The sequence below is a fragment of the Amblyomma maculatum genome, chromosome 1 (genome assembly GCF_055883805.1).
Source record: "Amblyomma maculatum isolate TAMU_Amacu chromosome 1, ASM5588380v1, whole genome shotgun sequence".
NCBI classification, from domain to species: domain Eukaryota; kingdom Metazoa; phylum Arthropoda; class Arachnida; order Ixodida; family Ixodidae; genus Amblyomma; species Amblyomma maculatum.
Window position 1 is genome coordinate 135,426,367 of NC_139344.1, and position 15,188 is coordinate 135,441,554.

At 47.3% G+C, this 15,188-nt stretch overlaps 1 protein-coding gene across 1 annotated transcript; it reads left to right on the forward strand.

Moving 5' to 3' along the window:
- Positions 1–4,445: 4,445 nt before the first annotated feature.
- Positions 4,446–6,536, forward strand: LOC146204001 (adult-specific rigid cuticular protein 15.7-like). The gene is made up of 3 exons (XM_084586124.1): positions 4,446–4,460; positions 5,446–5,535; positions 6,192–6,536. The coding sequence occupies exons 1-3, from the start codon at positions 4,446–4,448 to the stop codon at positions 6,516–6,518; spliced, it is 432 nt and encodes a 143-aa protein (XP_084442250.1). The 3' UTR covers positions 6,519–6,536.
- The last annotated feature ends 8,652 nt before the right edge of the window (positions 6,537–15,188 follow it).

A 15,188-nucleotide genomic window follows, 5' to 3' on the forward strand; every position in this document is an offset into this window, starting at 1 on the left:
ATGGCAGAAATGACAGGGCTTTTGCCAACCATTTGTTTACCGTAGCGCTCCGATAGACGTACAGGCAAAAAGGCGTTTTCCCGTGGTCACGGTGACTGAACTGCCGTGTATGCCGTTCCAGCTCAGACGGGTGCCCGCTACTAAGCATGCTCGCAACTGCGTGATGGCCTTACTGTAATTATGTGTGTTATTCTCTTTTCTTTACAGTCCCAAAGTAAGTAGCGTTCGAGCCGCCTAACCTAGATGAACGTATCTGTCGCGCTGCGGGTTTGATATTTTCGTGCTAAATGATGACGTAACGGCGTCCATTTTGGTGGGTGTAAAAATAAAACACCACGTCTATTTGCAATCGCATTCCGTTCAACTTGCTAGTGCAGAGGGATAAACATGTCTAGCCACCATTGATTTGTTGTAAAATGCGAAAGCTAACCCATCACACCTGGTTGTTCGGTATAGAATGCATACGAATTGCACACAAAAAATACCTCGCTGCCATTTTAGGCCGTATTATAGACACGACATAAAGGCGTATAAATGACTCGAGCTTTACTTGATCCGGAAATGTAGCGGTGGTGCTCCACTATAGTGCATCGGAATTAACTTATAAAAACTCCAATTCAGGCTGCCTAAATGCAATCTCTCCCGCGAGCGCGACGTGATCTAGGTGTCAGACCCTTAATTCGGCACATAAATGTATAGAGTAGGAGTATGGCGCTAGTTGTGTTTATCCGCACAGCCTCTACAAAAGTGCTCCTTTTGTTTTCAGGCTACATGGTTTTCATAGAATCACTAGATGCATAATTCACTTTAAATACCCGCAAATAAGCTAATTTCGGTGACAACTTCCTTGCTAGGTGCCATCAACCTTTCCCGTCATATAGGACTAATAATTGTATGCCCCTTTATTGCCTAATCATGCCGCAGGTTCAGCGTTCTAGCGGAACCTCATGAATTGTTGTAATAGTTACGTATTAAGAAACAAACGAATGCTGCACAAATATTACTCGCATGTAATTGACTACACAGAGGTTGAGGTTGAAACTACAATCTACCAAGTACGGCACACTTAAATTATTCTACAGAAACTAAGCTTTCAACTAGCAATATGTTTCTCGATGTGCCCCGCTGGGGTGGCGAAGTGGTTACGGCGCTCGACTACTGTGCCCAAGGAAGCGGGATCGATTCCCGGCATCGGCGGCTGCGTTTCGTTGGAGGCGAAACGGAGTGGCGTCCGTGTGCTGTGCGATGTCAGTGCACGTTAAAGAACCCCAGGTGATCGAAATTTCCGGAGGCCTCCATTACGGCGTCCCTCATAGCCTGAGTCGCTTTGGGACGTTAAACCCCACAAACCAACCAACCAACCCTTTCTCGATGCCATGATCAGAGCACTCTTGCACGCCGATATCAGTGCTTCGTTGTTTGTAGGTGTCTTATGTCACAAATAAAGTTTAGTTAGCGTGACCCTCAAAACGCGACGTCTGCGTGAAATTTGATCTACGTTTTCTTTTTAAGTTGAGCAGGTGTTCTGTTCACGGAATAAATTGCCGAACGCGCACGAAGACAATATTTAACAGTCTCAGTAATTGTTATGTCAAAGGAGACCGGAAGCCTTATGGACAAAGCATGTATATCTATCCTGAAAGCTGCATAGTTAAGGCAAGGGATGAAATGGAAGAATAAGCAAGAAAACTAGGCTTGCGATGCGCACATGCTCAAACGCAAGGATGCGAGAAGTCATGCGGAGCCCCACCGCTGACGGCCGACAAGCAGTGCTTGGGACAGCCGGTCATAAAATGGTCGGGTGAACGCGCTGCGTGGTTTGCTGATACTTCTCCGTATTCTCGCGCACCCTTATTTGTCGCCGTAAAGTTCATTGACGTGCAACGCCCATGCCCTGGGTGCATTCATTACCTGTGCTCGTTTCTCCTATCCCTTTAGTTAGCTTTCCGGCTTTCCTGGTCTCAAGTCGTCAAGTAGCTGGTGGGCCGATTTCTCTACTCGCTATGAGCGTGTGGCGGACAAAGTTGTGAGAGGTTGCTTGCTCGTATCCTGCTTGCGAAAATCACGAGAGTCATCAAAAGGCGCCTGTTATTTTTTTGCGCTAAGCTCACCGGTTCCAAGATATCCTCCCACGCGGCGTTCTAAAGTGCTCAATGGAACCAAAGTTTCACCTATCGCAATTAAAGCACGAGACGATATTGCCACATTGTTTGTGTATTTTTGTGGAGATTTATATATATATATATATATATATATATATATATATATATATATATATATATATATATATATATATATATATATATATATATATATATATACTTACTGTCATTTATTTATTTCATTATTTGTTTATTTAATTCAGTTCTTCGCGGTGTAGTGATAGGTAGTATTGGAAAATACAGCGAGCGCGAAGAACCATTTTAATCTAAATTTTCTATTTTATTGCGTGTGTTTCATAATTTGAGTGGAGGAGCTGGGTGGGCCCACTAGAGCCGACCACGTAGATACAACGAACCAACGCTTGTATTCCATGAGGATTGACATGACAGAAACGAGAATGAGGAATACTGCGCAGATCACCTATCCCTCGAGAATCGGTTGACGCTCGCTATTCATAGTCTGGACATTCGCAATCAAAATAATCGATGAGCAATCCAGAAAACCCGTTTTTAGTGTAGGCTAAAAGACCATGCATACAGACCAAAAAAATGATTTTAAAAAAACCTAGCTGTTGCTCTTAATTTCTCATTCAACAAATGTCACCTATTCGACTTATTTTCTTTTCATTTAGGGTGCACTTTTATCCCGGAGACTTAATTTAAAGCGACGCAACAGGCGCGCCATAGCGAAGAACTTCGCATCTCCCGTCTCTGTGGTACATGAGTAATCATGCAGACTGAGTGGAGAATTTGGAGACATATTTCGCAAAACAGCCGTACTACAATTATTAGCAAAATGGGGTAGTCTATGAATACCAGAGCCTCTACAAGCTTCCAGTATGAATATGCCCTTTAACTACAGCCATTAAAAAGCGTGTCAATGATTTGAATAATTGGGCACTTGGCGACTGCGATTGCGTTTTGTGTGGCCTGGTCGATTCACCCTTCAACTTTCGTGTTCTGCTTGTCAATCTCCTAAAAAATCGTGAAAGCCTAATTTTGAACCTGTTGCATAAGCCCACCTTGCGGTCGGCGCATGCTCAAATGTGCGAAAACACCCCCTGCTACTTTAGGTTCTGGGTTTTCACGCATGCTAGGGAGCGCATAAGCAAGAAATACTTTTGGCAAAAGGAAATATTACGTAACTGCGTTTTCTTTGGGCCCTATAAAATTGAATATGTACTGTTTTGAGCTCTTCGAACTTAAGCATCCGAAGTTGTACAGCTCATAATGTTAGACAGGAAGTTAAATATAAGTCGCCATTATCAACTAAATTCCCAAATACGGCGGGAACTTACCTGTCAGGGTAGCACGATAATCCATCTGTTGCATAACTGCCGCGGATGCGTCTAGTGACGATTTTTCACCTACCAATGAATAGAAAGAAGATAAACAAAGGCACTTCGCAAAGTTTTAATGTCAGAATTTGTCACTTGTCTCCAGTCGTGTAAATCACATCTCGCTCATGTTTTCAAAGTGGGCTTCTCGGAACGGGTGCTCAAGCCTTGTCCTTCTTTAGTGTAAGAGTTGACCGTGCATTCAGTTTCACAAGGGGAGAAGGACGTGGGCCGCCTGTGCACCCATGTGAGTAAGCAGCCCTCGAAGAAGCGGATATCTAGGAACTAATGAAGTAGTCTGGCGTTTGAACGCATTGAACTGTGGCGATCTTCGCAGCGGGCCCAAAGCTGGAGGCTACTGCGACGTCCATCGAAGGCTTCCTCCTCTGGGCGAGGGGCCAGCCCTCTACGACAGGCGCGCATCGCTGATGCCGCGCTACAAAACGGCCACCGCAGAGCAATGGCTAAGCACGCGTGTCGCCGTGCATGTTTACCATCGGAAGCGGAGCAGCGCGCTGCGGCGGTCCCGCGACCGCTCTCCCTCTTCCTGTTCGGCGGCGCAAAGCAGGTAATGCGCACCTCATCTCCGGCCAATCTGAGAGAGGAGGCGCTCTCCGCTCGAGTTGAGGCGAAAAGGAAAACAACTTGGGAAAGCGGGCGTAATGGTGAGAACCGTTTGAAGAAAGAGTTTAATGCCGCACAACAAAGGCCGGGGGATTACAAGGGGACTCCCTTTTAATAACCTCCGCTAGCCTAGATACTTTTTTTCTGCGCTGCCGGATTGGCCCGTTCCGCGGCGAAAGTAGGTGGGTGCAGCACCGCCCGGAAATGGCCGTATAAAGCAGACCGCCGCGTAGGGTCACTCCCCACCAAGCAGTGCACCGCCGCTCGCTTCACTTCGCTCGATCAGTGTGCTCAAGACGACGCCGGACACACAGACGCTACCATGACGCTTGCACCCGTGAGTAGCGCGTCGTCGCTTCAAGGGCACGCGCCGCCGCGCAGGGGGTGGCCCGTGCCGCGAAGGCCGGCCGCTGCTCTCCGCTGGAGCCGCATCGGCCAGCCGTCGCTGCGAGGCCACTCGACGGATGGATGTGACGACGCCTTGCTTATGCATCATCTTGCCGACGTGACGTGAATGGAGCCCAGTTTGTGACTCTAGCGCGACTACAACCGCAACTGCGATGGCGCTTGTAGCTGCATTTCGTTCGTTGCTCTCGTACACCTTGTTTAGCGTTCCGGCCCGGTGAAAAATTATTAGGTTGTTTAGCGAAGCAGCCTGATAATTTGACGCTCAGCTCTTGCTCATCAGACCTCATTTTACAATTACCGGCGACCATTCTCACGTTATCCAGCTAATAAGTTTGACGTGACGCGTGAATTCGGGCAGGGAGTTTGTGATTGAAAACGGCGTCTGGCCGCTGTTATTTATGTGGAATCCCCTAGTCCACTGGTAACCTTCCTTGCTAGCGACGTCTCTTGTGGCGGGCAATGGATGGGAAGCATTGCTTATGTATTTTTAAAAAATAACGGAAGAAGCTAAAACTTTTTATCTCATCGGTAACATTTGAGAACTGCATGCTGGCTGAACCATCACAGCAGACACGCACGAACTTATCCCACGATGCCGTTAGCGTGAAGTGCTTTGAAACACAATTTTTGTGCCTGCTTCGTATATTTCCTTACTCTGCCGTCAACAGCAAGAACTCATCCGGCATAGCAATGTCTATATGGGTATTGTCTGCTTACCCGGTGAGCTGATGAAATCTGCGACGTCTCATCTTGCACAATTCTGACGTTTTTTGCTTGACTAGCCGTAGTAACTTCGAGCAGCTGCAGCATGTCACCGCGGCGCATTAGTCTTAGCGTGTACTGTACTATAAGCATGAGTCTTATATGAAGCTATCGTGCTGGACTAACATTCTCATGTATGTCCTGTCTTTTAGGTTGCTGCCTTCATTGCGCTGTTGGCTCTGGTGAACGCTGGTTATCATGGACACCAAGGAGGACACAGCAATACCTACAGGAAGCAAAACGTAACTCCTTATTATTTATTTATTTTCGCACAACACCGGTGCAGTATATATTAAGTGCTATAACAACGAAAGAGGTGGTAGTGGGAACTAAGAAAAGGAAGGATACAAAAAGCAACAGAAATTTGCTAACAGCAAGCCTTAGCACAGGGCCAATCATTAAAGTGTGATGTCAATGTGCACATTCTGTCGTAATTCCATTACTGTTCAATGCTGAAAACTGTCATTGCTTCGAATATGCTTTAAAAAAGAAGCGCTTCCATTAGGCGTGCCAGATGGCAGGAAACGCATCGAGCTGATGTCAGCTATTGCAGAAACCCTAGACATTGGCGATAAATTGGGTTCCGCCAATGAGGTTAGCCAGGCAAACTTGACCTCAGACGCCTATTTCACTTGCATGGTGATAGCTCAGCACCGGTCTGTCAAATCGGTGCCGCAATGGAATGATGGTTCTATACAATATCCTTACACTAGAAAAAAAAAAAAAAGACAGTATGTCGTGAACATCGTGTCTGGTGCTGGAGGAATAGTTCCGAACAGCTACTAAGTCCTTAGTGCTACGATGAACCAGCGATGGGATGTTAAGCATTAAGAAATGATGCCCTTTGAACATCTTCTGCTCGTACCTCACTGGTAATTGCCCGCCTGCGCTCTGCCAGGATTACGGCGAGTACACGTTCGGCTACGACGTCGTGGACGGCTACGGAAGCATTCATGGTCGCCACGAAAGCGGTTCGGCGTACGGTCCAGTGGTAGGATCCTACTACCTGGGTAACATCGACGGCCGCCACAGGCAGGTGCACTACGTGGCCGACAAGTGGGGCTTCCGTGCCATGGTCAAGACCAACGAGCCTGGCACCAAGACGAGTCTTCCAGCGGCCGCACCATACCACTCGGCCAACGGGAAGCACGTACCTGCGTACGGTATCTCCGGCTACGGTCACGGAGGTTACGGCCACGGAGGCTACGGTGGATACCACGGCTAGACCAACACTCAAAGGTCCCGACGAGTAAGCACTGCGATGACAGCCTCTCCGGGCTGCTTGACCTGCGGGTAGCATGCGGTGCATACAATAGGAACGAGGGAAAGCCTGATACCCACGCCTCTGCTCCATATACAGGCAACGAAACCAAATTGACATTTAAGTTGGCCCACGCATGAAGCAGTATGAAATATAAGACCTCAGCATCCAATCTAAACTTTTTCTACTGTATAAAGGTCAACCTTCAAGCTTTCAGCGAGCTGAACTACTTTGTGACAGCCCTTTATATGCAGCGACTGCTTAAGTATACCTTGGTCTCCTTTATGTAGGTGGAATTTTCGCATTGGTACTCGAGGCTTAATAGATTTCTAATTTATTTTCAAGCCAGAATTGACCTGAAGCGAACAACTTTCAATTCGTTTTCGTCAATTTCAGGTCATGGCATCGATGTAAGGACAACGAGAAAATGACTTTTAAGGGTGAAATTTTTTTTCAACGAACCCTTGCATCTGCGGCAAATTAATTAACCGAGCTATGTCGAAGTTATGAGGCCAAAGGCAATCGACAGCTACCGGAAGGCAGAATATTAATTGTTCACCAGAATTCTGCAACACCAATGCTTTAAACGACCAACTAAAGTTTTGCGTATATCTCCTGACATGAATTAGGTTATCTAAAATTTCCTAGCGCTTTCTCTAGACTCAAGTGAGCTTGCAATCGGATTATAAGTATGCTCACTATTTGGTTAATTCAGCAAGGTAAATTCAGACAAGCTTGATGCGAATTTAGTTTATATTTCACCCTATTTTTGAAAAGCACCAGCATCCTAACGGGACGAGCCAAAGTGGGAAGAGCTTCGTGCAGATTTTTTGTGTCATCCCCCCTCCTCCCCCCCCCCCTCAACTTTTACTTTAATTTCCACGTGCAAGCTAACGTATTTCGAACAAGAGCTCGTGCTACGGTGTATACTAAGGTGGCTGTAGCCGCAAGCTGTATCAACGAGTGCTAGGGATAAGATGCGGTCTCGCACGCGTTTCTTGCTTTCCACACATGAGCTAGACAGCGGAAAAGAAAATGCAGTTTTTCACAAACGACTAGATTCGGCTTTCCTTTACGACGTCATAACGTTTCTAGTATATATAATTTTAGGAAATTTTTCTCTTTCTGTTTTAAAGTAATGCAGAAATGTTCAATATAAAGTCCTCGCATCTGTTACAAGGACACACAAATATAAAACAAACATCAAATTCTTATGGCCTTTTGCTATTCGCTAGCTCGCATTTTGCTTGCTCGACCCCTGAGTAGCATTCGGGTCGGCGTGTTCAGGCGTCGACGACTCCTGCAGATAAAACGGTGCCGGCATCTGACGTTGTTCTTTCGTTTCAGCCTCTTACAGATATCATCCGCAGTTACGACCGAACTTCGAGCGCCTGGAATAAACAAACCGCCTCTCCTGGAGCTGCCGCAGGCGAGCACAACGCCCACCAGGTGGATCGGCCTGTCCCGGGCAACCAATGCAGCTGCTTGCAGGGGTGCGCCTGTACGTTTTCTCAGTAATAAGGAAATAACAGGGAAACACCTGAAGCAAGTCAGAAAAAGAAAACAAAAAACGAAGCGGTCCGAAAATTTTCAGTTCAGCACTGCTCTTGCTAGGTTGATCCTTCTTAGTTCCGTTTTTGCCCAGCAATTCGTGTAAGTGAGTTACTCCCTAAACGGCTCAACGTCATGCAGCTGTGAGGCACACTTGTGTTGGTCGCGAGCGATGGAAATACTGCGGCAAGTCGACCTGTATAGTTTTGTTTCATTGACTTGCATTTTCAGCCAGCGCGGAAGGTAGGTGGTATTTTGTGACCCCAAATCAGGCTAAAAGATGAGTTAATTGACGCTTCGAGTACTGATCCAAGAATCATATTGGAATATCAAGCAATCAGACGTGGGACAACTTTTTTTATATCCAAAAAGTAAAAATATGGCCAGTGCAGTCGCCCAGGCGACAACTTTTAACAAATTATGCGGCAGAAAACTTTCGGTTTGAACTCTACCGTTGTACTAATTGCTGGCAGCTGGCGGAGGTGGTGCTTATAAAAAAGCTCTGAGCACTGCCTTCTAAACTTTCAGACTGCTCTTTCAAAACTGATATTTTCTTTTTTCAATATAAACAACGACTGGAACCACTTCATTTTACACTGTACCCTAAATTAGTTTGTAATATGTTAGTGAGGACGATTGAGGCGCTCACTTACTAGTTCTAAGGTCACTGACACCGGCCACCACCCGAATTACATTCAAATCAATACTGACAGATTTCGTCGACACTCCCTTTCCCATTTGATGTCACGTTAGGGAACTTTTCCGAGGCTCCACATCTGCCCAATGTGCTTTTTACTTCGTTGAGAGCACATGGGCATAAGTTGTTCTCGTTTTTGCCAATGGTTTTCCAGCAAAGCAAAAACAAAAAAGAAAGTCGGTTAATGAACACAAAAAAAAAAAGCGATGTGGGGATTCGAACGCATCCAGACCTTCAGATCCTATCCGATTCTTGTATACCCAAAAATCCGACGAGGACGCAGCGACCGTGATGTCTCCCCAGTGGCGACATCACCGGCTTTCACAGCACCAATATTCATTGTGTATATGTGTATAGGCGACACTTTGTGATGTTTGCTTCTGCTTGTAAATTTCTCATGGTTCGCTTGTGACGATTAGTGTTTGTTAAGTGTTAAGTGTTTGTGACGATGAACCGAGGTCCGATGACGAGCCTCTGCTTCCAGCGTCCTATACTTGTTAGTGCTTCGCTTGCCGCAGGTCTAGCCGCAGTTCTTTTTACCGGCTTAATCAGTCTACGGAAATGATTTGTGTTTTATTCTAGCGGCATACTGCATACTTAGAAGAAGACCATCTCGTCTTGCGGCCTCAGGCCCAAGCGTCACTGCTGAGTAGCCAGAACCAATGGGGAAGTGCTGCCCCTCCGATTTCGGAGCGGGAGCAAAAACATTGATTGCTTTCTCCGAGAAGTGCGCCCGCTGTTTTTCCTGCCAGTTAGGGAACTGCTTCGGATGAGTGTACTGTTCCGCTCCACTAGCACCTCAGACCCAGTGCGAGCCGGGAAATTGAGGTTCTCGGCCTACTTGGCTCCTTTGAAATGAAAAAGCAGGTTATTTTGAGCACCAACAGCCGCGATACTAATTAAGAGCGCCAAATACAATCAGTGTCCTGCACCGCTGCGTGCGAACCTCGTAAGCGAAGCCTGTGTATATATGTTCATGTATTATTCACCCCTTTGCTTTCCGACATGCTTCGTTCTGCTGTCAGACGCCGAGTGACGCTTTCATGTGTCTGCGAGCGGGCGTTGCTCGCAGTGCCATAAGGCCGCTATGGTGAAAGCCGTGTCTCGAATAGTTTAATACGTCGGCTGCGGTATAGTCCTTGTGCTGTGTGCGTATACGCGGTGTTTTGTGTGTGTGGTCGTGCGCTCAGCGTTGCACTAACTCCCTTGCACCACCCCAAATGTATAGTTTCAAGCGTGCACGTGTGTCATCTGGTCTGTGATTTGGTATTTAATATTTCTGCTGTCTTCTGTATAAAGTACGCATTTTGTTCACTGAAATAAAAGAGGTGTTATTTGTGCAGTGCAGTATGTTTGAAGTTCAGTATGTTTTGCTCACCTTCTCAACGAAAGGTGAAACAATAAGAATACTTTATAGTGGAACCAAAAGTGTTGCGCGTCGGTGCATCTCTACAGTATCAGCTTACAGGCCTAAATAAATGGTCGCCAATAGGCGGTGTTGAATACAAAAACTAGCAATAAAAATGTTTATTCAATAACGAAAACTTGTGGCAATAGTCAAATCAAAAGCGAAGTAAATAAACCTTTCGCAGTCGGAAAAAAACTATAGAAAATTTTTTGATGTTACAACAGGATTTCTGCGCGATTTTTGACGGGAAACTTGTTGTGACAACCGAACATTCTATAGTGTAATTTCTGTAGTTACAACAGAAAAGTGCTACAGAACTACAGGCAACCGAAATATACTACAGAACTACAGAAAAGTACTACAAAACTACAGAAAAATCTGATGGTTACGACAAGACTACAGAATATTTTGTCGTATTTTTGACACAGTGCTGTAGTTTTTTTCGACTGGGTTATATTACACGACAGGATACGACACCGCGATCGAATAAATGTGTTGTAACGAAAGGGAGATTTTTTAACCCAAGGCACATCTTAACTAGCATTAGGTATAAATAATAAAATGCTCATAATTATTCACATACGCTATCGGTCCACGCGAATAAAACATGCCATCAATATACACCTCTGTTTTAAATACATAAATAGGACTTCCTGTCAAAGAGTTCTCGGAATGTTGCAACTATACAGGATCCGTGAAAGAGCCTCTTACTCGCCCCCTAGGTGCTTAATTCTTACACTGTACCCATAAGCTCTCCATATGCAGTCTGCAGGCGCACAACACCGTACAAACGAAGAGGCAAGCTACAGAGACGTGACTGCTTGCCTTGGATCACATTCAGGATGCACAGGCATTTCACATCTTTGCCACTGTGGAAATTTCTTCTGTACCCGCATGTTTCTTTTCAAGATTTTTTTTTTTTTGGGGGGGGGGGGGCGCAGGGGTGATTGGATGCTGATTTAACTGAATACGCATTTATTCACAATATGAGATATATACATGACGTTGGGAGAAACCCATTGAATAAAATTATCGTCGCCATGCCTAGCTTCGATAGCGGGGCAGCGACTGTCTTACACGCCAAATTTATATGGCTGCTATGATAAGAGGCGAGGATCGTGCATAAGTGAGCCGCAAGATGTCGCACCAAGAAAGGATGCACAATGTAGCGTAGCGGCATGCGAGTTTCACGACTTTCAATCCTTGCTAACTATTTCACAAATTTTCTCCGTGTTTGACGTGCACCCGCCGACCAGCCAGCTCCCTGCGTTTCTTTTCGCACCTTTATTTCGCTAGCACGTTAATAGCACACAGTACACGACATGCTTGCTATTGTGTCCGCAGTTACAATTTTTTTTATTGCGCAAGTATTGCATATGCATACAGCAAACAGCGTTTTTCGGAACATTTACATGCTCTCCATATTTCGATTTCAGCGTTCTCTGGCATCGTTTGAAATCTTGAGCCAACCTTGGAAAATTATAAGAGACTGTTATGAACATATTTATGGGGATGGTCTAATCTACCAATGCGTCTGTCCTGCGCCCGTGCCGAGATGTTAGCGTTGCCGTAGACAACCGAGGGTGCATTTTGACAACAACAGGAAACTAAATGTGTCCCGGGGGACGCTCAATGAATAGATTGATTGTTGTGGTTTAATTTGGAATAAGCGAAAACATTCCCTTCCTAACAACGTCCCATTGAAAAAGTGTACTCGTCCAGAAAATAGGTACGCAGGCAAGCAGTGACGCAGGTAGGCAAGCACGCAGGCAGGCAGGCAGGCAGGCACGCAAGCACGCACGTAGCCAGGCAGGCAGGCTCAGGCAAGCAGGCGCAGGCAGGCAGTCGCAGGCAGGAAGGCAGGCACGCAAGGTGGCAGGCAGGCACGCATGCAGGGTGGCAGGCAGGCTGGCACGAAGTGTGGCTCGCAGGCAGGCAGGCGGGCGGGCAGGAACGCGGAGGCTGGCACGCAGTGTGGCAGGCAGGCAAGCAAGCACGCAGGTGATCGATGAATCATGGCTCTTCTATAAGGGGAATTTAGGGTGAGTATGCGAACTTCCTCAGGGGTGAGATTATGAGACAGTTTATAGGCGGTGCTTCTGGAGGACAGCTCCTCCCTCTGCGTGTTTGGATTGTATTTTGCAGCCGCATTTTAGATTCCGCCGGTGCGCCCGCTTATAATGGGTGGACGCCTTGGGGTGGGTGAAAGTGAGTTGGTGGTGGGTGGAATTGTGAAGGGTGGGGTTAGAGTGGTTAGCTAGACGGGTGGCGGCGCTTCCATGAGATAGAGGCTTCACATGACGCCGGTATTTTCGACAAGTGCCTCTGGCGTTGCTATTTTCACCAAATTGCACTCTCATTCATAGTCGAGAGTAGACGTAAGCATGAAATGATTTACGGTACCAGCGTAGCATATTTTACAGACTGAACGTCGTCGTTAACTGTAGTTTCGGCCAGACACACACGGGAGGCACAGTGCAACATTTAAGGCCGCCATCTCCTACCGTCCACACTGTTTGCAACGGGTCCCACGCCAGACCTGGCCTGGAGACCGATGATGCAGCCATGGCTCCGCATGAGACCAGTCGCCCACCTGTTGAGCGTGTCAAGACACTAGTACAAAAACGTCATTTGTCAGATAACTGCACCTCTGTGTGCGGAATCCCCGTTCTCAAGGACAGAACTTTCCCCTAAGCTGGGTCCCGGGCCACACACGCATAATAGGAAACGAACGGGCCCATCGACTAGCTCGCTTTTGGTCTTATCAGCGAAGTCTAAATTGCCCGCGACATTGAAAGAGTTACAGCCGCCGACTGAGATACACAATGATTGGACAGATCCCAGTGAAGCGGTGACCCTCGCCAAACAGCATCGCTGTGCCTATCTTCTGAATATCTCAAACCCCCGAGCATGACCCCTTCCCCACCCGGACTACGACCCGCCAGCAGCAGGTTACGCTATAAGGCAAGTTCGGGCGGGTTCCTTGCCCCTTGACTCCTGCAGCGATTTCGCAGAAAAGAAGGCGGACCTTCAACGGCGATGTGCAGCCGCTGCGACACTCGAGCTCACCTCGAGCACCTGCTCTGGGCTTGCCCGCTGTCCTCGGACACTAGACATCGTGCTCTCTCTTCACTTTCGATGGAGCTGAGACCAATCTCCCTTTGGACCTGGGTCATACCGGATCCTCACTGTACTACAGCAGCTGCCAACGAGCTCTGGCAGGAGCCCAATAAATTCGTCGAAGATCCTGGGGCTACTGTCACTGGCATCCTGCATCGGCGTCTGAGGACTGAAATCTGTACCTGGACTCTCGCGATAACGATTGGTGACCAACCCACCAGTTCAGACGCAGTGATGAACTTTTGCTTCCAGGACTCTTCCACTAGGAATACTGTGCTATTTCCTCTCTTTTCACAGCAGTCTTGTGAAGGAAAAAAAGTGAATAAACACGTGTGAACAGCAACAACCAGCTGAGTCACGCGGATTGCGCAACACTAGCGGCGCTCTCGTTTAGCTTGGACGTCACGAGAGTGCGCGTGCGCTGTGCCTCGAAGGCGCACCTGGACAGACGGACGGACGGATGGTTTGGTTTTGTTTTGTTAGGTCAGGTTTGGTTTGGTTGTTTTATTTGGTTCTTTGGTTTGTCTGGTTTAACATCCCAAAACGACTCAGAGACGCCGTAGTGGGGGACTCCGGAAATTTCGACCACCTGGGTTGCATTGACGTCGCACAGCACACGGGCGCCTTGCCTTTCGCTTCCATCGACAAGCGGCCGTCAAAGCCGGAATTCGATCCCGCATCCTTGGGAACAGTAGTCGAGCGCCGTAACCACTGCGCCACCCCGGCGGGACGGACGGACGGACGGATGGATGGATGGATGGATGGATGGATGGATGGATGGATGGATGGATGGATGGATGGATGGATGGATGGATGGATGGATGGACGGACGGACGGACGGACGGACGGACGGACGGACGGACGGACGGACGGACGGACGGATGGATGGATGGACGGACGGACGGACAGACGGACGGACGGACGGACGGACGGACGGACGGACGGACGGACGGACGGACGGACGGACGGACGGACGGACGGACGGACGGATGGATGGATGGATGGATGGATGGATGGATGGATGGATGGATGGATGGATGGATGGATGGACGGACGGACGGACGGACGGACGGACGGACGGACGGACGGACGGACGGACGGACGGACGGACGGACGGACGGACGGTGGACCTGTATACCTGCTGGTTAGTTTTCTGGTCCTTTCCAGCCATTGTGAGTCAATTCTCTTTAATGGTTTAGCTGCCAATCTATTGTCCAGTTTCTTGAGGCGTTCTTCGCACAATATTTTGCTCTGAGCTTCTCGCGCTTCGAAAACGCCTAACCCCATATGTCTTCCTGTTCTGCATTGTTCGTAGTTTTGCCGTGTGCGCCAACTGCTCATCTTCCCACGGATCTATAATTCATTTCTAAACCCGACTGGATTTCTGTCCTTAAGCACAAAACCGCATTCCCGAAGGTAAGCCCTGGTACTATTATTCCTTTCTAAATACCTTATATATCACTTCCATAATGCTTTGTGCTTCATTATCGCGGTATTCCTTGTCCCTTCCCCCTGGAGGTCTGTTCATGTTTTTGCATGTATACTTACCTTTAGTATATCCATACCTCGAGATATTTATATTTCATTATACTTGTAATTTCACTCCCTTGTATTGTGAGCGTTTTATCAGTGAAATCGTTGATATAATCAAACCCTACTTAATTACACGGACGCTAAAGCCTACCGTATTTCTTCGTACCTCGAGATATTAACCAATGCTTGTAGATCTTGCAGGCTATCGGCTAATAGAACGATGTCGTCAGCGTAAATTAATCATGGAAGCCTTTGTTCTAAGTCCATTTTACCTAACTTATAAAGAGATTAAAATAAATATTGCTTACTTGCAAACTATTTCCCA